Source organism: Neolamprologus brichardi, chromosome 22, assembly GCF_056152115.1.
Source record: "Neolamprologus brichardi isolate AB-2024 chromosome 22, ASM5615211v1, whole genome shotgun sequence".
In the NCBI taxonomy this organism is placed as follows: Eukaryota; Metazoa; Chordata; class Actinopteri; order Cichliformes; family Cichlidae; genus Neolamprologus; species Neolamprologus brichardi.
The window spans coordinates 16,617,589-16,641,848 of record NC_142124.1 but is presented as its reverse complement, the minus strand read 5'-3'; the positions used below and the strand labels follow the sequence as shown (position 1 = coordinate 16,641,848).

Genomic DNA, 24,260 nt, shown 5'->3' with positions numbered 1-24,260 from the left:
TTTGTACTGCATAATCTTCAGATTCTGACAGAAATCTGCAACTATCCTTTGAAGCACCGCTCCTCTAAAACAGCAATAAGGATAATTATTAGGTTATCTACATTATTATGTAAATAACAAAATAACTTAAAGCAAAAATTGGGAAACGTGAAGTCCAAAGTCTTTATATTAAGGCCATCAGTCAAACAATATTGTTTGCTCTGGGTCTGAACAAAGCGCGATGTGTGTGACATCTTCTTTTGCGCATGCGGGCCGCTTTGAGCGTTCACACTAGAGCGCGTTTGCTGTCGCATTTTATCTGTAGTGTGAACGAGCAGACAAAAAAAAAAATCGGATTTGATCAAAAAATCGGAATTGAGCATTAAGACCTGCAGTGTGAACGTAGCCTAAGCCTGGCCTCCAGCACAACAAAAAAGGTACTATTATTATACGAAACATTATCACTAAAGCAGGTCGAGTAGTAAGAGACCTACAATTACAGCCACACTAACCAGATGTAGGATTTCATTTATAAATATTTAGGATGAATATGTTGACTTGAAGGAAGGAAGGAAGGAAGGAAGGAAGGAAGTCCTTTGCAGGTAAACTGAACCCAAACCATTTAACATTTGACACACTGTCATGTTAAACCCCTGGGTGTTGTGCTCTCACCATGGACAGGTAGCAGAGATGTTGACAGATCTGGCAGCGCCTCTCTGAGGACTCCAGTGTCAGCCATTTGCCGCGAGGCTTCTTACGTCCCTCGATGGGTCCCAGGCTGCCATCGTGTGTGCCATAACGGGCAGAGGAGAGCAAACCTGCCTTGTAAAGTTCCTGACGTTGGCGCATCTCTATGTTCCTGATGGACACAACAAACGAAGTAAGTTTGCTGCTATCAAGGGGAAACTATCAGAGTGGAGCTTACAGAGAATGGCACTTACTCAGATCTCAGTACAGTAACACAATGGATATAATAGTATTATAGCCAACTTCAATCACCATTTATTCCTCTTCCTTTACAACAACAGTACATTTAGTCATTATAAGGTGAATTAGACCACATCTATCTTATGAACATAAATGGACTCAAACAAAACCCAGAAGTTTGATAAATAATAGGCACACCTTTTAAAAGAGGACTGAATTAGTGTTTGATGTAGTGATCTTTAGAAATCTAATAAAACTGGATTTGTAGCTTTGCCATGTTTGTCGTTTGTATGAGTTGTTGCATCATACCTGAGGTCTTTGAGAAGGGTGGAGATGGTGGTGAGGAGTAGGCCGTTGTCCCTCTTGGACTCAGCTGTGGCGATCTGATACAGTAGCTTCTCCATTGAGAATGGTTTGGCTATACAACGACATTTCAGGTCCTGTGAGTGGAAAAAAACAAACAAAAAATCAGCCATTTAATATCCATTTTTGTCCAGCTTTCAGCCAAAATATAAAGGCGTGGACTAATATACTCCAAAAATGCTGACAATGTCCTTTAGTGTATAACAAAGAGAATATTTGTAGTGTAACCAAGGTCTCTGCACAGAGATCAATGTTTCTCGTCCTCTCCTGTGATTCCTCACTAAAAATGTTTGTAATTTGCAAGAGCGTGTTTCAGGCAGTGCTCCACAGTGCAGCACATTTTATGAATGTCACATTACCCCGAAGGGTAATCTTAATGTGGCTGTGGGTATGATAGCATTGCTGAAGGTAGATGTCCTTCCATCACTGTTATGCCCATAATGACAATGGGGAACATTTTCTTCTCCTCTATTACAGCTATAATGAAGTCCAACGAGCCAAAGGTTTACTCGGGAGCTCTCTCACGCTCACAAACATGAAACAGAACTCAAAGGTCAAAACACCGGCTGAATCAAGTTCATTTCAGTGTTAATCACCTCCACCCAAATTGAATCTTTAACGGCTGCAGTCCACAGCGCTGTTGCGAAATGAAAACAAACAGTGATGTAAAATGTGTCATTATTAATCGAAATAGCTTTTGGTTCAGCTTTGTTGGCCCTGATTTATATGCTGACCTTTGCGGCCTGGTAACCCAGGTTCATCCAGTGTGGTGTGGCAAAGTGCACCGTCTCTGACACGCTGTAGCCACAGCACACTTTAGAGACAAAGGCACCGGGGAAGCAGACCACAAACTGGCCACTCCGCTGGACAGTACGATAAACCTTGATGCCTTCACGGCACAGCACCTCTGGAGATATCTGGAAGAGTGAAATAAACGGCGTTACATTTCCAAGTGACTCTGCAAAGTTTTAGGATCAAAAGCATCGCTTCCTTCCAGTTAAAATATACGTGAATGGATTTTTATAGACTTACCATGATATTCTTCTCCAGCATCTCTAGTCCTGGCGTGCCATTGGCCTGAAGCAGTGTATGGACCACCTTGTTCAGCTTAGCCTTCTCCTCAGCAGGGATAGAATACCTGTCCGAGCACACACACAGACATCAGTTTCAAACTTTTCACTTAGTTTTCCTTTATTCAAGTTCTCTCGTCTAATTTTACACATTTTTACCATATTAACAAATTTTTGGTGCACACACTTACACCGAGACAACGCCTCTGCGCATACTTACCAAATGCAATCAGCACCAGTGTGTAAGTAATCAATATATGGAAGGCGATTTTGGTCTCGAGACCAGCATGAGGTAGAAAAGACCATGCCAATGTTTAGCCAGGGAATGGTCACCCCTGTAGAGACAGGAAGGTTAAGTGAGACAGAAACATTAAGAACAACAGAAACGGCTCAAACATCTGGAGTGATCAAGATAACACAGACTATCTACATTTGTAGAGCAACGTACAGACTGTGCTATGAAAATAATTCTCACCAGGCACAGCACCCAGATGCCTCAGTATGGATCCAGAGTTATTTGGGAGGACATTGAGGTTCCATCCATGTCTGAGGAAAGAAGGAAAAGAAGACATTTTTATAAGAATGACTTTTGAGGAAGCCGATAGTTTGACTGTTAAAAAGTTTTATCTGACCTGTGATCAGGTAAAGACTTTGCTGCAGGTAGAAAAATGTACCCAAACTCACAAGATGGATGAGAAACACTTACTTTGAAAATGGCTCTGACTTTCCTGTGGGGAAACCACTGCCATGTGTACTGGTGTCCACCTTCCCACAATGCACTGCCACATGGCAATCTCTCTGTTCCACAATCCTCCAGTATTCTTGCTGCAAGAGGACAAAAACAGAAAACTGGTAAGAGAAAGTATGCATGACACAGAGTACAGGATTCCTCATGGTCAGTCATGCTGGTAGCTGACATCGAGGAGAAACCAACTCACCTTTTAAAAATGATCTTAAAGTTACGGTCTGCTTGATTTCATTAACAGATGTATTATTTGATAGGGCTAAATGTTTTCTCATTAAAAAAAAGTAATTACAACAAAGATTTAACACTGAAAGCTACTTTAGATAATGAAGATGATGTTTGATAAAGATGACAGGATGCTAACCTCAACCTCAGCAGCAGACGGTTCCTTGTTAAAGCACATGGTCATGGTGTTCCGCGCTATCCTGAAGAAGTTGGTCAAAGACACCGATTTCCCCTGCAAATCACATGAATTTAAGATTAATCATCAGTAGAATCTATTTTTCCCATGATGCATGAGGAAAGAAGTCAAATGGAGGGCAATAAGGATAAAACATTGCATGTTTGACTGTGTGTGTTTCTACAAGGATCTCTACTCCCTTTGTTAGTGTGAGACACAATTCCCCTGGACTTGACCCTCTCCCACTGACACCCTGCTACACAGAATCTTTGAAGGTGACCATAAATCTGCCAACTCTGAGCCTGAAGACGTGCAGACCAGGCTGAAGGATGACCTTGTGGATTCCTAATGTTCACAGTGACATTTTGTTTTTTTCTTCTTTTTCCCTCTTATGTGTTTGCAAGTACTATCTGACTTAGTTCTTTTTATGATTGCACTAGCTTCAGGGTTGTGAAACAATGCAGTTAAATTACAGTCTGATGCACTGACAAGACTTTTTGTCATTCAGTAGCAGCGCTTTTTCGAGCTTTTTCCCAGTGTAATTACAGTTAATTACACCCTTGACGTGCACTTTGTCCTCTCGATCGAAAAAGTGAAACATAAGCTCCTCTTGGGGGGGCACTTGTGATGAATAATAGCCACAAATCTGAGCTCTGCAAAAAAGTGATGAGTCACGTTTTGACAGGACTTCCAAGTCAGGACAGTGACAGCCATTCACATGTCACTGTGCACTGAGCAGTACTTGTATAACTACGGGGTCACGTTTGTTGAGGGGGGGGAGGGGGGGGGGGGTTCATACAGAGGGATTTATTTACCAAAAGGAAAGTAGAGAAAAAAAATCAAATGAGATCCAGATTGGAGATGGGTGGAGTATTGTGCAGTGAGTGAACACAGAAAGTTTAATTACAGTTTCGACCCAAGATGCTGCTTCCAAATAAATGTACACAAACAGTCACATGGCCTATTTTTGTGCACACAGAGTGAACAATTTCAAATTTCCACATGCGCACAAACTACTGGGGGTCGAATAGGTATGCAGAGAATTTGGCAAGAGTGAGAGAAACTGGGTGGGGGGCTGTGGAGAGGACTGGATATTTGGAAAAATAGCTGAGAGCAAGGACATGGGCTGAAGGAGAGAAGCCATGAGGAGAGGGCTGGACGCAAGGAGCTGAAGGGTTATGAAAGCTTGTGGAGGCGGGGCTTTGGAAGTGTGGGGGGGGATGGGTACGGGCTGTTTTGGGGGCTGCCATTTCTCTGACCTACATTTTCAGCCAGCCATAATCAGCAGGCCTGCAAGCGGGCTGGGGAAATGCATCTTATGTGGTCCACAAATACGCACACGAGCAACTCTACAGACCACCTTACCAAACACAGCTGCACAGAAATATTAAAACAAAACCACAAGAAAATAAAACTGCCGGCCCCTCACTTCAATGGCCCAACTATTTCTGTGTAAAAGCAGGTGTGCATACTTCTGAGGTTTGCTTAAACAAACCACGAACTGTGGCAGTTAACAGCACGATATTGTTACCAAGAGCACAGTAAGAAAATCCAATAGGCACTCACATCTGTGTGGTTAACAACATCCCAACAATGTCTCCGAGTGAAATCCACTTTGTTGAAAACAATATATAGCGCAAGCAAACAGGGTGTATATTGGGTCGCTTAAGATGTGACAGAGGAAACAGTCAAATTAAGTGTTGAATGTTTACACCTCATGAGCGATAGACATCTTGATTCACTGAAGAGTCTCTAAAAGGTGCTCTGGCACTGACGACAGGCCAGAAAAGATCGCTCGAACCGCACATTTACCATATAAACAATGTACATCAGGTTGGACTAAAGGATGCAAACAATGCCTGCCAAAGTGGTATGAAAATAATACCAAGGGCGACCATAACATAAGGAAATAAGGTAGACGCCACGCGTTTCCATGCCTTGGAGCTGATCTTTAAACAGCAGGTCAATAAGAGACAAAAGGTGTTAACATCATTTAATGACTTATCACAAGAAAAGTGCAGAGGGCAGAAACGTATGCATAAGCAATAACAAAAGGTAAACTTACGTGCCTCTTGTCTGTATGCTTCAAATGTGTGCCATAAACAGCAAGTGTCGTCTTCATCCTCACCTTGTAAATACATTTGTGCTGGTCACTGAGAACACCCCTGTCCTCCACCTCCTGCTCTTCCGCATGCTGCCTGTCCTCTTTGCCTTGTTTTTCCTGAGCGAAGAGCCGGCGCCGGCCCGCTTTGACCTGAGCCTCCAGTTCCTTCAGATGGTGATACACTCCATTGGTGCGGTGGTTTCCTGTTGCCCCTCCCACTATCCCGCCCACGAGCCCGTTTTTGGGCTCGTAGCGCGGCAGAGAGAAAGCGCCAGGCGCTGAAGAATCTGCGAGGCCCTCCAAAGGGCCGCGGCGAGACTCCAGGTCCTTTTTCTCCTGCAGCACATCAGTCTGCAGTCCCAAGCGCTCCTCAGCACCGAGTGAGTCGTAGGACAAGATGTACTGCAGGTAAGCCTCCTGCAGCTTGGCCAGCCGATCCTGTGCAGACTTGGGGATGCGCAGGAGGTCGGCGAGCTTGGTCCACTTCTTCAGGTCCATCACCTGCTGCATGCCGCCCATGTCATTGATGAGCTGGAAAAAACGAGACAGGTCCACTTCGCAGCCACCTGCATGGAGCAGAGAAAGAAGGTTCAGTAAGAGGAGAACATGAGCAGCACTTATAAAACCAGCGGCAAGTGGTGGTTTTGGAGTGCGTTCAACAGAACATTTGTTTCATAGGCTAACATGAAAAAGTGATATAAAATAACAATTTTGACTCATAAAATAATGTCGTGTACATAAAGAAGTTTGCAGTTTTCACTAATATAAACTCCGCTTTTTAAAAAGTCGCAGAAATCAAGCTAATCTAAAAAAAAAAAAAAATGCCATCTTGGGCCATCTGCTCCTTTGGCTAAACATGCCGTTCCCTCCTGCCCAGTTCATTTTATTTGAAACAGCCAATCCACCTTTCAAAACGGATCTGAACCTTCATTGTGCCAAACACAGACACAAATTACTGTTAATGTAGAACTGATCTGCTGGGGACAGTAAAAGAAGTCATTTGAAACCAGGGTACCCTGGCTGGCTGCGCTGTGGACCGTTGGCTGCCAGGTTTCTCTGGCCAACAGCCGCAAACCAACAGCCCTCACTCTAGCCCTGGCTCAAATCTGTATTCAGCTGTATATAAAAGCTACACACAGCACAAGAGACTGCACAAATTCAACCAGGGCAAAACTAAACAGCCACTTGTTTGCACACATGAGAATTTGCACATGCACAAAGCTCACACATTGGATTTCCGTCCCGACCCGAGGCTGTTTAAATGCTCATAAAACGCTTATGTCATCATGAGAAATAGAAGGTGACTGAGCAATCTGAGAGAAATATTGTTTTCATTGGCCGCCAGGCTCCTTTCTGATATGTTCCACATTGTTGCTGTCATCTATAAAACGGCGAGATACAAATCAGGCCGAATACTGCTGAAGCTCTCGGAGAACCAGTGATATCAATGGAAACAATAAGTGGTACATAAGTGTCACAGTAAACAGTTTTATAGAGCAAAGGAGGCCAAACCACAGTTAAACTGCAGAATACAAAGGTTTTTGTGATTGTAAATCATCTTCTTTGTTGTACTTATCACCATAAACAGCAACATGCGAATGACCAGGATCCAGGAGAAATTGAATTAGGAGAGTTCTGTGACAAACCATACTCTGTGTGTGCGTCGATAAAGTACTGAGCCAATGTTGCTATTTTGTAACCTGTACTTGCACATCATAAAAAAATTGTTTATTGAGGGATGTGGATAGCCATGTTTTGACTGGGTTGAGTGTGCTTGTGTTTATGTCTGTTTACTTGTTTGCTAATAATCACTCTTAGAAAGTAAGCTCTGGTTCTATGTGACAGTGTGCAGGAAGAAACCTGTGGCCTATTGCTCATCACTCAAACTCTGCACATACTTTATATGCTCACAGTACGCTCATTTACAGTTTCATAAATACATTCGGGAGTATGATAGAACAGCTTTAAATTCTTTCATATAGAAAAAATAAAAACTAAATCACATCATATTCTCTCATGCTATAACATTGCTGTTGCACTCATTTCTCCCTCTGAAACATATCTCATGTTTCTTTAATGGCCTTCTGAAAAATCAAGTCCGTTCTTATTGGTCGGCAGGAAATTTGACAATGAAATTAATAAAGAGTGCTTGAATTCAGTAATGCAGCAACAGAAATCAGCGCATGATTCTAAATGGCACAAACTATGCCATTGCACCACATCACACCATTTATTTTTCATGCTTACACAAAGAATCAGCAATTCTGAGTTCCCCCTTCAGCAATATGAGAGCACTGTGTGACCAGAAACAACAATTCACTGGATCTTCAGCTCTTCTGACTTTTATGTTCAGTTGTGCCAGAAAAAAAACAAAAAAACAAAACAAAACAAAAAAAACATGTGGTGTCATCATGGTCAAGACTTTTTGAGGCAGCTGCTCCTTGTTTGTGGGCATGCTAAGCTGGCATCTTTGCAAATGTTTTGCAAACAAGGGTTTCGTCAGCCAACTAAGCATTTTAGACGGTTCAGGTGCAGCTTGCAATTTTGCAGAGCTTTAACATCCCTAAAGAAAAAAAAAAGTCAACTCCAAACAAACAACACAGCATCTTACACTTAACACCCTTGCATACAGTACTGCTACTGTACATACACATGTGCGTGTTCACTTACCAATGACAGGTGGCTCATCCATGGTAATGCCCTGAGATTTAAGGTGCTTGCGGATGCAAGCCAGCCGCTGCACATTGGGGCCCCAGCGCCGGCCCAGCATGTGGACTCTCTGCACCTGTGTAACAAAACGCATCTCCTCACTCAGCTTACACTCTGGTCGCCAGTCTGGTGGTGGCGCCACACGGCACATGCCAGCCACCTCGGCCTGTTCCCTCACTGCATCCAAGTACACCAGGGGGTCCTGAAACTCCCTTGGAGCCGGCCGGAAAATGGGGACTTCACCCAGGGCTGCCCAGCCCTCCGGCTTACTCCGGTGGCGCTCCCACTCCTTCTCTTGCTCGCGTTCCTTCTGACGCGTCAGCTCTTTCTCACGCTCCCACTCCTTGTCACGGTCAACAGCCCGCAATGCTGCCGGTTTGAGCTGTCCAGGGCTGTTGGTGGAAGTAAGAGGAGAAGAGGTGGAGGAGGACACAGAGGTTTGTTGGGGGTCTGAGGTAGTGCTGACGTGACTGGGGTTCGGTGAGTGATTCTGGCCTAATGAGGGGGAGGAGGCACTCCGACCATGAGACCTGCTCTGCTGCTGTGCTTGTCGTATCAACATCAGCTTGCCAGCCGATGCCCGCTTAGGTCGCTGGTTCACCGGCTCCGCGTTGGCTGCTGGTGTAGAAGGAGGCAGGGTTTGTTGAGGAGAGAGAGTAGAAGATGGAGGTGGGGTAACAGGTTGAGTTTGTTTAGGAGAAGGGGGTGTTTCTGATTCGTGTCCATTAGAAATTGGAGTGGTAGACGAGGTGTTTTGCGTGGTGGCTTTCTCTTGATTGGCCACCTTCTTGCTGCTGCTGCGGGTTTCCAAAGGAGTGGATTGGAGCTTGGCCTTCTTGGCCTCAGTGCCATGTGTTTTGGCTTTGTGCTCAACCACCCCCGTCCCCACCGAGTTGAGCAGCACCTCCAGACGCCGCTTGGAGTTCCGCAGTCCTTCTCGACCATGGCACTCCCCCTGGCCCTGCTGGCACAGTTTCTGCGCATCCTCCTTGGCCAGGGTGTTGTGCCGCTGCCCATTTAGCCTGCCGTTGGGACGGCCGCCGGCAGCCACATTGTGCAGCCCATTGGATAGTAGCACCTGTTTGCGGGTTTTTGCATTGCTGTGGTGGGCTGGTGCCGCTGCTTTTCCTGAGTTGGCCAGCCCATTGCTGGCTGCTGGCTGGCTGTGCTGATTGTGATTGTTCGCTGACGATGGTGCCGAGGCGGCACTGTTGTGTTTGTTGCTGCTGCTGAGTTTGGTTTTCTTGCCCAGTTCTTTCTGTTTGGCTTTGGTGTAGGTGACGTGGCCCTTGGACACGGTGGCTGTGTACTTCTTCACAGTTTTGGAGGGCAGTCGGAAGTCGCGGCTCTTTTTGGCACCATTGACGGCTTGTGCCGAGCCCGCCCGTGTCAGCCCGTTTACTTTAGAAACCTGAGATGCACAGAAGAAGCAGGGAGAGACAATTGAGACATGTTAGATGTCATAGAGTGACCAATCTTACAACAGCCATGTGACTACGTCTGTTTTAGAAAAAGGACTCATTGTAAGAAACAACAGTGGGTGGCATGCTGACCGAGTTTAAACAGAACAGAACTGCTGTTGTCAGGTCAGAATCCTTTCATTGTTAAAAACACTATTACAGCTAACATAGTATAAATGATTTTCCCAAAACGCACACACACACACGCACAGAGAGAGAGAGAGAGAAAATAAAATTATCAGAAAGTACAAGCCAACACATGCAGGGACGTGGGCGCACCCACACTCCATGCTATGAAGAGGCCAAACATTCAGATGCTAGCTGTGCAGTAAAACATTTGGCTGGTCAGACCAAAGCTATTTGCGGAAACCGTCGCTATTCATTAGGGAGCCAATCAACTGTCTAGATTACTATACTTTTAAAATCCGCTGCACTTTTGTAGACTGCTCTCAGCACAACGACTGAGATTCAGCAAAGGATATGTGCAAACCAAAACCAAAGCCACTACATCCTGAGATAAACAACAGTTTAGAGCGAGTAGAGAGCGAGCGAGAGAGAGATGGCAGACATGAAATGCAAAGCAGGGATGGCTCCTTGATTTCTGCTAGCAGATGGCTGGACAGTATGAGGTAGAAGGTGGGGTCACTGGGATGGAATAAAATCCCATCAGGACGTATAAAAATAGCTTTTTATTTGGCTATCGCTTTTTTAAAAAATGCCAGACTTCATTTTTGGGGGTAAAAAGGTGTTTTAATGCGCATGATGGAGAAGTATGGAGAAGCAAGTGAGTGTATATTGAGCACATGTGTGTTTAAGTCTTTAAACCCCCAGCTGTAGATCTGAGGTTTGGTACAGTGGTGTCTAGTTCCACCGCTAGCATACTGGGATGCAGCTGTGGGAAGAAACATGGCCACCCTCTCCCTCAGTTCAAAGAGCTCTACAGCTGCCTCAGCACACGTTAAACTGTGTTCTGTTTTTTTGTCTATTTTCCCATTAGAGTGTGGCTCTTTCTGATGTGCCCATTATTTGTCCAGCTTTCACTCACATTTCTCTTCATAGCTTTATTTCCTGCCTGTCTCTTTTTTTCCCCCCAAAGGTATTTCATCTGTATACATATTTCAGAACATTATCCCCTCTCATCCCACCTTAAAAGCTGCTAGAGGTGTCTGTGGAGTAAAACATCCCTTGCACTCTAGGCCAAAGTATAAACATTTTATTTTAGTACCGATACCAATATCTATTGGCAAATAGCTAATATCTGTCAGGGCTCTACTTTTACCTTCTTTTTGGTTAGCCTATACGTGAGAATGATAAGAAATCTTAAGATCTTAAGAGTTAAAGATGTTTGCTTGTATGAAATGGTAAAGTGGGGATCACGGCTCTGTAGTTATACCAGTGAAAGCTCCTTCAAATACAAGCCAACATGATTTTATTGTATGTCTTTCTTCTCATGTTTCAAAGTCATGCATTCACAGCACGGCTAGGCAGATTTGTACACAACACATGACAGAGCCCTGCTTTTCATTAGAAAACATGAAAAACAAAATGCGTCTGTATTTTATTGCTGTCATTCTGCTGCGTCTGTCTGTTTGGACTAGCTGGAGGTGGACCACATGAACAAGGCGGGAGGGAGGATGGGAGAGGATGGAGTTATCAATCACAGCCGGGGCGCCACAGGAGGGAGGTGACAGCCGGTCCATTGACAGGTTCGCCTTTGAAGGGCTCTCGTGTCACGTGTGTGTGTGTGTGCGTATTGTATTGTGTTTGCCTCAGGTGGTGGGGGGCCGACACAAAGACCAGGCCATTAAAAGATAAGGGGGAACTGAAACCTAACCCTGCCTCCGTCAATCACTCCCCCCGTCTCCCTACATACACAAACGCTTCTTCTCACAATGGAGGGAAAAGAACGCCAAAAATAAAACAGGGTGACAAGGCAGAGGGAGGAGTAAATGCAGATTGAGTAGAAATAGGAGCAGATAAAGTAAGTCTGCCGGCTAAAACGCTGTTTTCATGAGATAAACAGTGACAAAAAAAAATGTAAGAACTCCAAAACTTGACTATATCCATAGATGAGAAAAGTTTCAGGCAACGGGTTATTTAGGGCAACAACGATGTCTAAACAGCTGTCTGTCATAAAGCTGCAGGATAAATATGGGAAATATTTGTCATATCTAATCAGCAACTTTTGCTGACAATGTCAGAGACAACAAAACTGTCATGACACCTTCCTGCCACAAGAGGGCTCAGAGGACCGCCTCGCTTAAAAAGGGTAAGGGGGGGGGGCTCTCAGCAGGTCTCCCTCACTTTTTATTTGGTGTGGTGGAAAAGGAGGAAGGCAAGAGTGATGATGAGGTAGAATATGAAAGAAAGAAAGAAAGAAAGGTTCACTTCTAATAGCGACTGGCAGCGAGAAATGAAAAGAACGACAAACAGAATAAGAGAGACAATAAAGAGCCAAAAGGAAAAAAAAATAGAGCACACAGACAGAGGCAGGAGGCAGGCAGCCGGAGACTGTTCATTCGCACGTGAGCGGGAAGGAGAGGGAGGGGGAAAGGAGGTGGGTCTAGATGACATCATGTGTTGCTATAGCCCAGCTGAGGCCTGCCAGGAAGATTTTTAACACACAATATCTGCAGGAGCAGGCCCTGAGAAGGCGAGGAGGCGGGGGTGGGGTGGGAGATAGACAGCGAGAGGAGGCCAGCCAGAGGATAGGATAAGACAGCAGAAAGTTTAACCCTTTCAAAGCTTTGCTGACTCACAAAAGAAAGAAAAAGAAAGAGACGCAGGGGAAGGCAGAAAATCCAGCCCTACATGCAAGATTATTGTGTTTGACAGGCACAGAATTATTTACTTATTTACTTACTTCTTTTGTAAATCGGTGTGTTCTAGTTAGTCCATAAAAATGTGTGTGTGTGTGCATTTGGGTGATACAGAGATTTGGTCATCTTGTGTGTTTTCTGATGTTTATGGCTGTTCAAAATTAAGACAGTGCTGAATGTCTGATACGCAGCGTACAAACGTATCCATCAAATGTTCCTGTGATGCAATGACAACTGGTGGGTTAAATCCTATTCTGAACTCTAAACGGTCTCCTTTGCCGGAGTGATTTATGATGCAACCACCAGAACACCTTAAAAGTGAGGCATAAATCTGATTTAAGTCTTCAATTTCCTCTCACTTGCAAAGCAACGCAATCCAGGCAGGGCAGGCTGATTTTTAAGCAGTTGAAGAAAGGTCACAATAGCCCAGCACCAACAACGTACACAGTTTACTAACCGGCTCATAGGATGCCCTGATGAATGCAACATGGGCATTTAAATAAATAGTGGAGGAATGACCATATTCAGTATTCAGAATTGCAAATTGCATTCATCAAACTCGAAGCCCTACCCAAGTTTATTATCCATGCTGCACAGTGTGGCTTGCAGTAGTTGGTGCCTTCAGGGAGGTTAATTGAAGACTGCGGAGAAACTAAATAAGAGTCTTCTTCCAAACAATGCAGTCAGTCCTGCTGCTTTTTTTTTTTTTATTAAAATGGATCAAATCATATTGTTTTTTTAAACTGTGTATACAAGCTGCTATTAAATTAGTGAGAATGACCATGAATTGAATTATGATCATGTTTTACCCCTTTTTTTTTTTTTAGATTAAATACACACCCACAGAGTTTGTTTTACTGCTACAAAAATCACTTAACCTTTTCTATGGCTTAGCCTGAACTGTCACCATTGGTAATGTGTCTAAATTTGTGTGTCTTTTGAACACACATGGTTAACACACAACTTGTTCATGATAATTGGAGGGAGAGCGAAAAAGAAAAACCAAAACTAATCCTTCCAAATGATTGGAGCCATGTTGTCAAGGGCAAAATCAGTCTGTCTGACACAGGAGAAGAGAGAGAGTGAAGCATGAAAATTGGTTAAAAAAAGAAAAGAAGAAGAAGACAGTGAGGATTGCTGAATAAGAGCACATGAGGAAAACCAAAACACACCGTGCGATAGAAGCAAAAGAATAACACTGGGTGCCAGCAGTGTGCGAAACGGAGCGAGGGAGAGAGCAGAGGAAGAACAGCAGAACAAAGGCCGGTGGGTAAGTGAGGCTGAAGTTTGTCTTGGCAGGCAGTCACTCTCATTGAAATTCCTTGTTGGGTTTGCTGGACAATTCCAGCCACTTTAAAACCTGAAGCACATGTCTGTGTTTACACCAGCAGCAGCACGGTGCAACAACAAGAAAACACCACCACGAAATAAAGGCTGGCATTTCAAATATGGCGGGTTAAAGACGAAGCAGGAGTGAAAGAGGAAAGCCGATCGAATGCGGAGCCTCAGCAGTCACCTGCCTTTAATTAGCCAGCGTGGCCAGAGGAATGGCACTTATCAAGCTGAAGACATCTCCAGCCTCCCCTTTTCCTGTTTTTCCCTCTTTCACTTTGTGGGGTTCCTTGAAACCTGCTAAGTGCCATGGAGAGGCAGGCAGGATTTCACAGCCCCTAGCCAGCACTACTAAATATAGCTGCAGTCGCAGCAGGCCAAAACACAATCATTACTCTCCCAGACACAATGGATGGAGGAGAAGGGAGGCGAAGAGAGAAGAAGAGAGGAGGAGAGGAGCAGAGGAGGAATTAAAAGTGTGAGAAATAATAAGATCTGTAAGAAAAGAGCAAAGTAGGAAGGAGGAAGTAAAGGAAGGAATGTAAAGAAAGCACTGCAAATACTCCACAATACATCAGAAGGTAGACAAGCACGACACAGGAGCAGTTAGGAGAAACCACAGAGAGGAAGATTTAAAAAAGATGGAAGATGAGTAAACAAAAATGGGAATCTCTGGAACTGTTTTCACCCTTTTCCATCTCCTTTCAGCCTATCACAGCTCTGACACGATACTAAAAGACCAGCGCTGGGCACTTCTGGCCACACAATACCTGCTTGCGCAGGTCCTCTGAAGTTCTCCTCAGTGGCAGCCCGTTGGCTGAACCTCTACTGTTGGCCATGGCCTGCAGCTCCCTTGCGTGCTCCCGCGCCTCTGCCCGCTCGCTGCGTTCTCTCAGGAGGGGCGGAGGTGGAGGTGGAGGGGGTGGCAGCGGCGGGGCAGGCGCATCCCTGCCGTGAGCGCCGCCCTTGGGCCTCGGACTCTCCCTGGTCCCCGCTTTACTGTGGCTGTGAAAAACTGGAAGAAGGGAGGAAGTGACAAAGATGAAACACGAGGATCAGGTGTTTTGCTTTTGCAATTCTTAATAATAAAAAAAAATAAATTAAAAAAAAATTGCTGCCTGCCAACATCTATGTTTTCGTATGCTTCAAAGAAAATCAGAGTGAGAGAGGAGAGAAGAAACAGTTCTGTGCTTTCCAGAGTCTGGAGTAGAAGTTTGTAGTCTGCGGAAGCCAAAAGCAAATAAACAAATTAAATAATTAAGCTACTGCAGAGACTGGAAAGTTCCAAAAAGACATACTTCATATATATATATGTATATGTATAGGACATATAGTATGCTTTTCAGGCTAACATCTGCCTGTGCCAAAAAGCAGAATGGGTTTTACCCATTTGGGACTAAACCACAACGACCACATAGAAAACTACACAAACATTTGAGGTGACAGGCTTTTGGCAAACATATACGCCCCAATCAGTGAAATATGCATGATTTAAGGTGGCCATGAAAACACCTTTGTGCTACGTGTCAATGAATCTGTTCAAAATAGACTTCGACTACATAAACCACCCCCGAGATGATGCTAAGCGAGCCCAACAGGAGAGCGGCAATTAACATACATTGAATGGCTCTCTCTTCAGCTTTTATGAGGCTCAATTTTAAAGTTTTACAGAGTCTTAAAATCAGCTGCAGCGTGAACACGCACACATCACAGTATGAGTTTATTCTGAAAGGTGCGTCATTGTTAGTTGGTACGTGGATGTCATGTTTTTTTGTTTATTTTAGCAGCAGTGCGTGTTGATGTGTGCGAGCGTGTGCATGCTTGCTGCATTGCACGTGGGGTTCGATGAAAAATGGGAGAAATTCTGACATTTTGAGAAGTGAGCTAAGCAAGAAACGGAGCCCAATAAAAGCTGTTTAATTTAGCTATGTCAACATGGCACATGGCCCAGAGAGAGAGAGGGAGACAGAAATGAAGGGATGGTGCCCTGATGAATGGCCTACAATCTCAGGCCTTTCCTGTTTCTACCTCCCAGAATAAAACCTCTCTCTGCGTCGCCATTTCTATTTTCCCATTTCCCTCACCCCCGCCTCCCTGTGAGCCCATATAACTGTCCTCCTGCTGGAGATTGGCCCAAGCTGCATATTAAAGTGTCACGTTTGACACAAATCTTAATACCACAAAATGTACCGAGGTGTGAGCGTGTGTGTTTTTTTCCTCCACGAGCTTAAACACTGTTAACCAAAGCAGCGACCAGGTCGTCGTTGACTGCGCGCTCACACCTACTTGTGTACACTAAATGCCCTCTCCCCCCCCCTCATCTAGAGCGTCCCCTTGCAAAGTATATCTACCGATTTACCCCTTATCTATTTATTTAGCATATCACAGTGAAGGCGCCGAGGTGCTTTGCAAACAGTGTTTGTATATGAGATAAGAATAAGCTGTCCTCCTGCACAGAACAAGCCTGGGTTTGTTCAAACAGGTTACACTACCCCACCGTGTGTGCTACTTATACACACGGGTAGCATACACGCTATAGTTTATGTTTAAAACTGCAGCTACAGATGTTTTTCTAAAAGGATGAGGAAGAAGTACGCATAGATAGGAGAACGCCAGGGGCCGGCACTGCTCGGGAGCGAGTGACACAAAGGCAGCGAGAGTTTAACGTTTAGCAAATCAACGAACCTCTCTCTCCCTCTTTCTTTTAATCCTACAAGTCTCTCCCGTAGTCTCTCTCCTCTTTCACATTCCACTTGAGAGGATGACTGGGTTGGGAGGGGGGAGGGGGGGGGGGGGGGGACTGAGCAAAGTGTTCACCTTTCAAATCCTTTCTGGCGGTAATTTTACAGACTTAGAAGGGAGTGAAAGTCAGGGATGGTGGAAATGTGAAACTAGATACAAAGCCCTTTACGGGGGGGATTTTATATCTGAAAAGTATATGAGACTATTGGTTTGTAGGGGAAAAATAAAATAAATAAAAGGACGAGATTGATGTGAAAAAGAATGGGGGTCAGAACATGCGTTAAAAACCAAATAAATAAAGTAACAGGGACAGTAGAAATATTCTGGATTCTTTTAAATCTGCTCTGCTGTGCTGCAAGTCTATTTATAACCAGACTGCTGAAATTGTGTCATGCTTTGTTTCAGTTTGCTAAAATTGGAAAAAAACATATAAGAAAGCCACTTGTTAATTTGCAGATTTCTATGCAACATTTCTGCAGCATTTTGCACAACTCTGTATGTGTATTCATCCAAATGTCTATTTGCCCCAAGGGGCATGCTGTAACTGTGCTGCGTATGTGTATCAAGGGCCCTGGCCAGCTGTTGCAGTGTGTGCATAAACACCTTGTTAGGGCTTAGTAAGCTAAGTGTTAATTGGGGTGGAAAGAGTTGATGCGCCGCTCCACTATCCCCATGTGACTGCGCCTCCCCCTCCTCCTCTGCAGTTCAAAACAGCAGTGCTTAGGAAATCGCTCACATGCGCACATGGGCAGAGGGACGCACACAAACATACTCTGACATGAAGTGTAAAAATCAGGCTCTTTGTCGCGCGACTCATTCTGTGCTCCTACATTAACTCGATGCTTTTCCATGCTTTCCATTTCTCCGTACATATTAAACCCATCCCTACCCTGGAGTGCCCCATCTTTTCCTCCTCTTCCCTCAGTTGCATCTCGTAGCACCACTTTTATTTTTCTGCGTTCTCTCCTCCATTAACTCCTCTCACCGGGGTCTCCGAGGCACGTTACACCGACAGAAAACATTCTCCCTTCGTTCAGCGTGTGAAGACGGGAGATGCGCTTTTGGTAATAGAAAAAATACACGGCGCGCTTTGTTCCGAACTCTGACGCCGTCCTTACCGTGCCCATTAAGCGGCTGCCTGGCGGGAAGCTTGCCCTTCCGGGGTGTCGAGTGGCAGGAGGAAGAAGCCGAGGCTTGGCTGCTGCTTCCCGCAGAGTGTACGCCACCTCCATTCCTCACCTCCTCCTCCTCCTCTTCGTCGTCTTCCTCCAGGTCCTCCTCCTCCTGGGAGCTTCCGAAGTAGGCCATATTACTGGGCAAGGCAGAAGAACCTGAGTGCAGAGAGGAGGTGGTTAGTAGGGGGAGGAGCAAGGAAATAATTACAACTTAAAAATAATATTTTTTTTAAAAAAGAAGGAAAAAAAAAAAAAAAACACCTCTCAACTGGAAGTTTAGTCTATTGCCAGTCTGCTGTCCTACTTCAACACAATACGCATTAGGGAGCCCCAGGTGCATTTTAATCTCAGACGTTATAAAGGGAATCAACATCAGCACGTAAGTGGTGAAATATTATAGCAAAAATAGAAGTTGCTCAGGGGTTTAAGAATAATGGGGCTTTTCATCTGTTATTATCCCAGTTGGTGGCCTATTGATGCTTTGTAAACCGCTCTGCACACAGCAGTGCCATTGTTGCCGACAGTCAAGTGGAGAAATGCACAAACACAATTAAGGAAATGTATAGCACAATGTCAGAATGATGACAGAATGACAGGATATATGCATATATCATATATCCCCCCCCGGTACGTTCCCAATAGTTTATTGGATTTTGTACCATCAGCTTCATTTATAGAACTGTCATTGTCAGTGGGTTAGCTGACCATTGTCTTGTAAACTTCTCACTGGGCCAAAGAGTTTGACAACAGCCGCTGTGGTTCTAGCAATATCAGTAGCAATGCATTCATGCACTGTCACGCGGTGCTAAGGGAGAGGGAGAGAGATGACTAGCAACTATTTTATTGATAGCTGGAAGCGCTGCAAGTACGCAACGAGCCGTCTTTCCACAGAGGCTGTTGATGGTGACAGTTTTATTGAGAAATATATAATGTACATATCTAACTCTGGTTTCTAAAGTAACTCTTCCACAAAGCGCTGCTCCCTCGCTCTCTCTCTAGCTGCTGAACTAATCCCAAATCTGTCGCGTTCACTCTTCCAAACAGGATTACTGTCAATCTCCAACTCTACTGGAGAAGAAAACCAACTTTCTCGTTTTCTTTTTACTTTTCCTGTCACACTCAATCACTTTCATTGACATCTGAGAAATCTAACTCGGTACGGTGTTTGGCAGCGGGTTGCCTATAACATTACCTCCGTTAGCTCGACGCAGACATACAATCGCTCTCACAAAAAGGTCATAAAGCCCAGAGCTATGTTGTTAAATCTCATAATGTTGTACTCGTAAATCAGCGTGCAAAAACAGCTGGGCCGGTCATGCACATGCAGGAATAAAGAACGGGAAGGGAAGCATGCAGAGCGCAACGGCAGTGATGTCTACGAATACAGAGGTGCAGTAGGAAATTGCTCAATGCCTCGAAATGATTCCAGAAAAAGAAAACAAAAAAGCTGGGCCACAAATACAAAAATTTAAAAATGAGTAATAGATTATGAGTTTTCCACCTATCGCTGCAGGTACCCTTGGCAGGCATGTTTGGGTGAGTCTGTACACAATCCATCTGTCGTCCCGGCATATCACCACATCACTTGGTGCACTTAAATTTTTGTTCTGAAGATGGGATTGAGTTTAAGAACAACAACACGAGGACATGGTGGCAGAGGTGAGAAATCAAGCTAAAGAAACTGAATGCTAAAGCATCTTATCGGCTTTCGCTGGAAGGTTGGGTTTTTGCAAGAAACAAATGATTTTCTCCCGAGGACTCTCACTGCATGGACTGTAAAAATCGGTACTGACCAATACTACAGATCAAGTACAACTCAGCCCATTGTTTATTGTAATAAACCTCTGAGAAGTAAGTGAAGGAAACCGACCGCTCCCGTGTGCAAAACGCTTGTGTATGCAACATGCACGAGTGACCTTGGGCACACTTAACATTTTTTTTTAACTTATACAATTAGGATAATAATGTAATAATAATGTAATTATAAAACTACATGGTTGCGATTGTCGATTTGTGCTTAACGGGAATGTGTGATCGTGCCACATTCTTACAGCTTTAATTAAATCTGGCTGCGATCAGGAAACCATGGATTTTTACAAAGTTGTTGGTCGTTTATGACTAAATCGATTACATAGCATGAGCGACCACTGTGGGTTTATTACCCTTTTCGGGGGTTTCAATGTTTAACGGGCAATTAATGAACAGTAATGTGTGATTATACACCAATTAAAATAATCTTAATGAAAAATAGGCTGAATTCAAATAGCCTGCCTTAAACTGTGGGCCTACTTAAATTTACATAGTGGATCTAAATTTATCCAAGCACATTATTTAATTAGCTCACTTGTTTTTCGAGAATATATTTAATATATGTAAGACCATTTTACATCTTATGAATGTAATACATTCAGTGGATGAATTAGGTGTTATACTTTCTGGACAAGCTATAATTTAGCAGGAAAATTACACTTGTAATTCATAAAGTGTTAAAAGGCCAGATAAAATGTTTTAGTGAGTGACAGTAATGCAATCATGTGTTGGTGATATGTAGAGTACTGTGCAAAAGACTTGAACCATCCTTCATTTCTCTGTATTTTGAGAGGGAAAAGGTGAAAAAGGTGCAATAATGTATAATAATTTAAGCTTTCTTGTAATTTCCTGAAGTAGTCTTCAGGAATAGTTTTCCAGGATCAAGGACATTCAAAGCTCTTCTTTGGATGTTGGCTGCCTTTCAGTCTATTCTGATCCCACACTGCTTCATAAACAGTGAGGTTCAGGCTCTGGGGAGGCCAATCCATGACTGATAGTGTTTCTATCAATGTCACGCTAATAAATGAAGCCATTACCAATCAAACGCTTTGCAGATGGTATAGCATGGTGGATCAAAATCTGATGGCACTTTTCTGTGTTCAGAATTCCATCAGTTTTGACAAGACCCCCAACATCACTGGCTGAAATGCAGACCAAAACCATGACAGTGGGTGGGGTGGGGGGTGGGGGGGAGGGGTGGGGGGGGATATCCAGCAAAGACCTGACACAGGACCTGAGACATGCATCTGATTTCTCAAGTTCACCCAATTTCTTAAGGAGTTACCTTGCAGGTGCAAAAGTACTATTTGATGCTCGCCAAACTGAGTTTTTTTTGTAGATTCAAGTACAAAAAATTGGAGCAAATGGTGTGTTTTTGCGACAGGCTGCTAGTAACAAAGAGCCGAATGATAATTGGTTCTTTGTTAAGCCGTCTGAGTTTTGGACAGCACTGTATCAATTTTTTTTCTGTTTCTGTTTCTGCTCAATCGAACTCCGTTTCTGGTGCAATTTTTGTTACATTTCTGTGCTATTTTGTCCTTTTACATTGTATTTTTACCTTTTTATATTATTGTAGGTACTTCATGCTTTGGCTGCTCTAACATAAGAACTTCCCAGCTTTTGAGATAAATAAAATACTTCTCATCTGATCTGTGAAAAGTGTCCCACAAAGTGCATTTACTTCACAGCTGCCTGGATACATTCAACATTTGTGTGTGTAGGTGAGATTACAGTCACCCTTTAAATGATATCCTGACTAAGGCTAGGCTTTTCTAATAACTGTTACATCCTGAAGAACTCAACTTTATGTAACCATCACCTCAGAGTAAATGGCATGCTTTAGAAAAAGAATCCTTAGGAAGATTGCTGTAAACCAACAACTTACACTGGCACAGATTTGATGGCTTCCTTTTCGCTTTGGAGAACAAAAAGAAGCAGACTCGCTGAAATCATTATCCTAATTTTCCGACTTCCTTTGCTGAAGCGTGTACTACATCTTTAAACATAGATTAATTTTCGTTTTAAAGTGCAGTGACTATTATTGGCTGGTGAGAGGACATGTGGTTAGCACATGTCACGTTACAGTTATTTTGAAAACTCGGTTTAAATAGCACACACATATCAAAGCTTTCCAAACACAAACTAAAGCCTGGTAATAATAAATCTTGTTGTGCTTTGGATCGTACTTTTTACACTCTCTGCCAGTTTCTAATTATCCCCTTAGAGAGAGGGAGGGAGAGAGAGGGAGAGAGGGAGGGAGGGGAAAAAAGTGTGTAGTGGCAGCAGATTCCCTGAAAATTGTTGTTTCATCTGCTCGGTTTAACTTCATACAGAGGTCTGACAGAAGTAACTGTTCTACATAGTTTAATACAGTCTTTGCATTCAGCCATAAAGTAATGCTGCATTTCAACATCAGCTCACACACTCCAAAAGAACTAACATAAGAAGCTAAGACAACACACGTTCAGTGAGTGTTTATGTTGTGGTTTTGAGCATGTGAAGCAGAATGCAGACAATTATGGGAAAATTACAGTGGCACTTTTTCCTGCTACACGTTTTCTGGCTTGTAACCGTGGATCTGACCTCCGCATGCACAAACCAACAAGATCCAAAAAGCACCAACATATGTCCCTAGTGCCCCCCCATAAACAAACACGCCAACAAACGCAGAGCATGCACACCTCGTTTATCTTGGCGACAGAGCAAACGCTCGTCTTGTAGACCAAACAAACACTCTAAGGCGGTACGCACACCGGCCCAATCAGCTTCTAATGACTTGCTTCATTAACTAAATGGCTGTAATTTACTGCCCTAAGCAGGGGTCAGCAGGCCAACGGCAACAGACCACAGGGGCACCTAAGGGCAAAGATGGGGGTGGGCGCTTGTTTTTGGATTCCAGGCAAATGGAGATGAACCGGTGAACATGTACAAACACTTTTATCTTTATGTGAACCGATTTAATGGGTAAGATAATTGTTAGGACTAGCTATTTAGCTTGTATATTAAAAAACAAAACAAAACAAAAATAATGTCCGATTGGTACAACTGAACAGCTGCGAGCTGCTTGTTTTTCTGTGCGTTTAATTGTGAAAGAGCCTAAGAGTTCAACACAAATCATTTAGTCTTTATATTTTTAATGAAACAAAGGCTATAAAAATTGTTTTGTAATTTGCTGTGGTGATGTGCTTGGAAAGAGGAAGAGAAATGCCACAAATGATAAAATAGTGACTGAAGGCAAGGTTCAGACAAGCAAGTGGATGTCACAACAGCACATGGGCCTAGAGACCCGTCAGTAATTTTGGCAGCCTCTGGTCACTAAAGAAAAATCCGTATTCTAGTCGTAGTTGGTGGGTGTGGTTGCTAGGGGTTGTTAGCCGTCGCTCGATGAAATCTGTTGAAATGATGATTTTGCACCAAATCCCTTTTAACAGTTGTTTTTGTCACAAGCAGATCTGCAGTAGTTGCCCATAGTTTCCATGGAAGATGCATGCAAGCTTTAGTGAAACAAACTGGAAACAGAACATTTGTCTTCAAATTTAAAGTTGAGCTTCACCACTGCAACCAACACATTTCACCGATTCACGCAATCGCCTGCCAGCAACCCACCAGAAACCGCTTGCAACCGGTTGGGGGGATTGCACATTTCTTGCCCATCGACTGGTGGTTGAGAGATGGTCAATGACAGATCTCTAGGCCTGTGTGAATGAGGGCCCAGTATATTCAAGATCCCCACAATAACACTGTCTGGGATTTTGGAGAGCAGCAGAGGGAGGGACAATTACACAGACGGAGCCTGCCAAACATATTTAGTGATCCAACACTGACCACTGGCATGACCACAGCAGTGGCAACAATACCTCTGGAGCAGATACCAGACATTTACAGCCCTCATCCATCAGTGCCTTAAAACTGTACAGACACACTCACACATGCACACAAGGTGGAGAAAACACAGCTCATTCTTTCCCCAAGATCTCCAACAGGGCATGTGCCCAATCCCACAATTACACCAGCTTTTCATCCACCTCATTCCGGCCGCAGACAAATCATAATTAGGCCTGAAAGAGTCTATTAGGATTGTCATTTTTAACGGGGCTCTTGGGTGGGGGGGCATAATTATAAACCCTCCATTCTCTGGCTACCCTTCTTTTGTCCCCTCAACTGGAATTGAAACAATGAGGACAATTTAAATAGTCAATCAGGAGGGTTTAGCTGCCGTGGGGACATGTGGTTGTGCTGACTTAGTTGTAAGTGCTCGATGTGTGTTCAGGAAGTATGAACGCTGTTTTGAAGGGAAGGTAGGAAGAGGAGGTAAACACGGGTCCTCCGGTGAGGAGAAGTTACAACAGCTGAGCTGTGCCAAAACTCTTCATCGTTCTCTTAGAGGGGGAAAGGGATTAGGGATTACATTTCCAATTGACATTCCTTTATGTCAGCTAAACCATTAACTCCACAAACAGCGGCTCTGCTTTTAGAAGAGAAAAGCAGACTCTGTGAGTGTTGCATGAGGAACTCCTCCACAGAGTCATTACTGAAAAGAAAATCACAAATGTATACACACACATATCGTTCCAGGCCTTAAATCAAAACAGCAATCATACATTTGGAGGAGAGAAAAGTGCATTA

The 24,260-nt window shown here is 43.9% G+C and overlaps 1 protein-coding gene across 2 annotated transcripts in view; it reads right to left on the bottom strand.

The window, feature by feature from the left end:
* The window catches only part of jarid2b (jumonji and AT-rich interaction domain containing 2b), a 106,736-nt gene that overhangs the window by 6,398 nt on the left and 76,078 nt on the right, over positions 1-24,260 (bottom strand). Inside the window, exons 5-16 of one of the 2 annotated variants that reach the window (XM_087835415.1) lie at positions 17,769-17,981; positions 14,679-14,923; positions 8,259-9,708; positions 5,550-6,154; positions 3,449-3,541; positions 3,046-3,164; positions 2,815-2,885; positions 2,560-2,674; positions 2,302-2,407; positions 2,004-2,186; positions 1,216-1,346; positions 652-838 (exon numbers count right to left, since the gene is read on the bottom strand). In XM_087835415.1, the coding sequence (XP_087691541.1) occupies positions 652-838; positions 1,216-1,346; positions 2,004-2,186; positions 2,302-2,407; positions 2,560-2,674; positions 2,815-2,885; positions 3,046-3,164; positions 3,449-3,541; positions 5,550-6,154; positions 8,259-9,708; positions 14,679-14,923; positions 17,769-17,981 (3,518 nt within the window). The remainder of the gene's footprint in view (positions 1-651; positions 839-1,215; positions 1,347-2,003; positions 2,187-2,301; positions 2,408-2,559; positions 2,675-2,814; positions 2,886-3,045; positions 3,165-3,448; positions 3,542-5,549; positions 6,155-8,258; positions 9,709-14,678; positions 14,924-17,768; positions 17,982-24,260) is intronic. The other variant, XM_087835416.1, reaches the window with a different exon arrangement.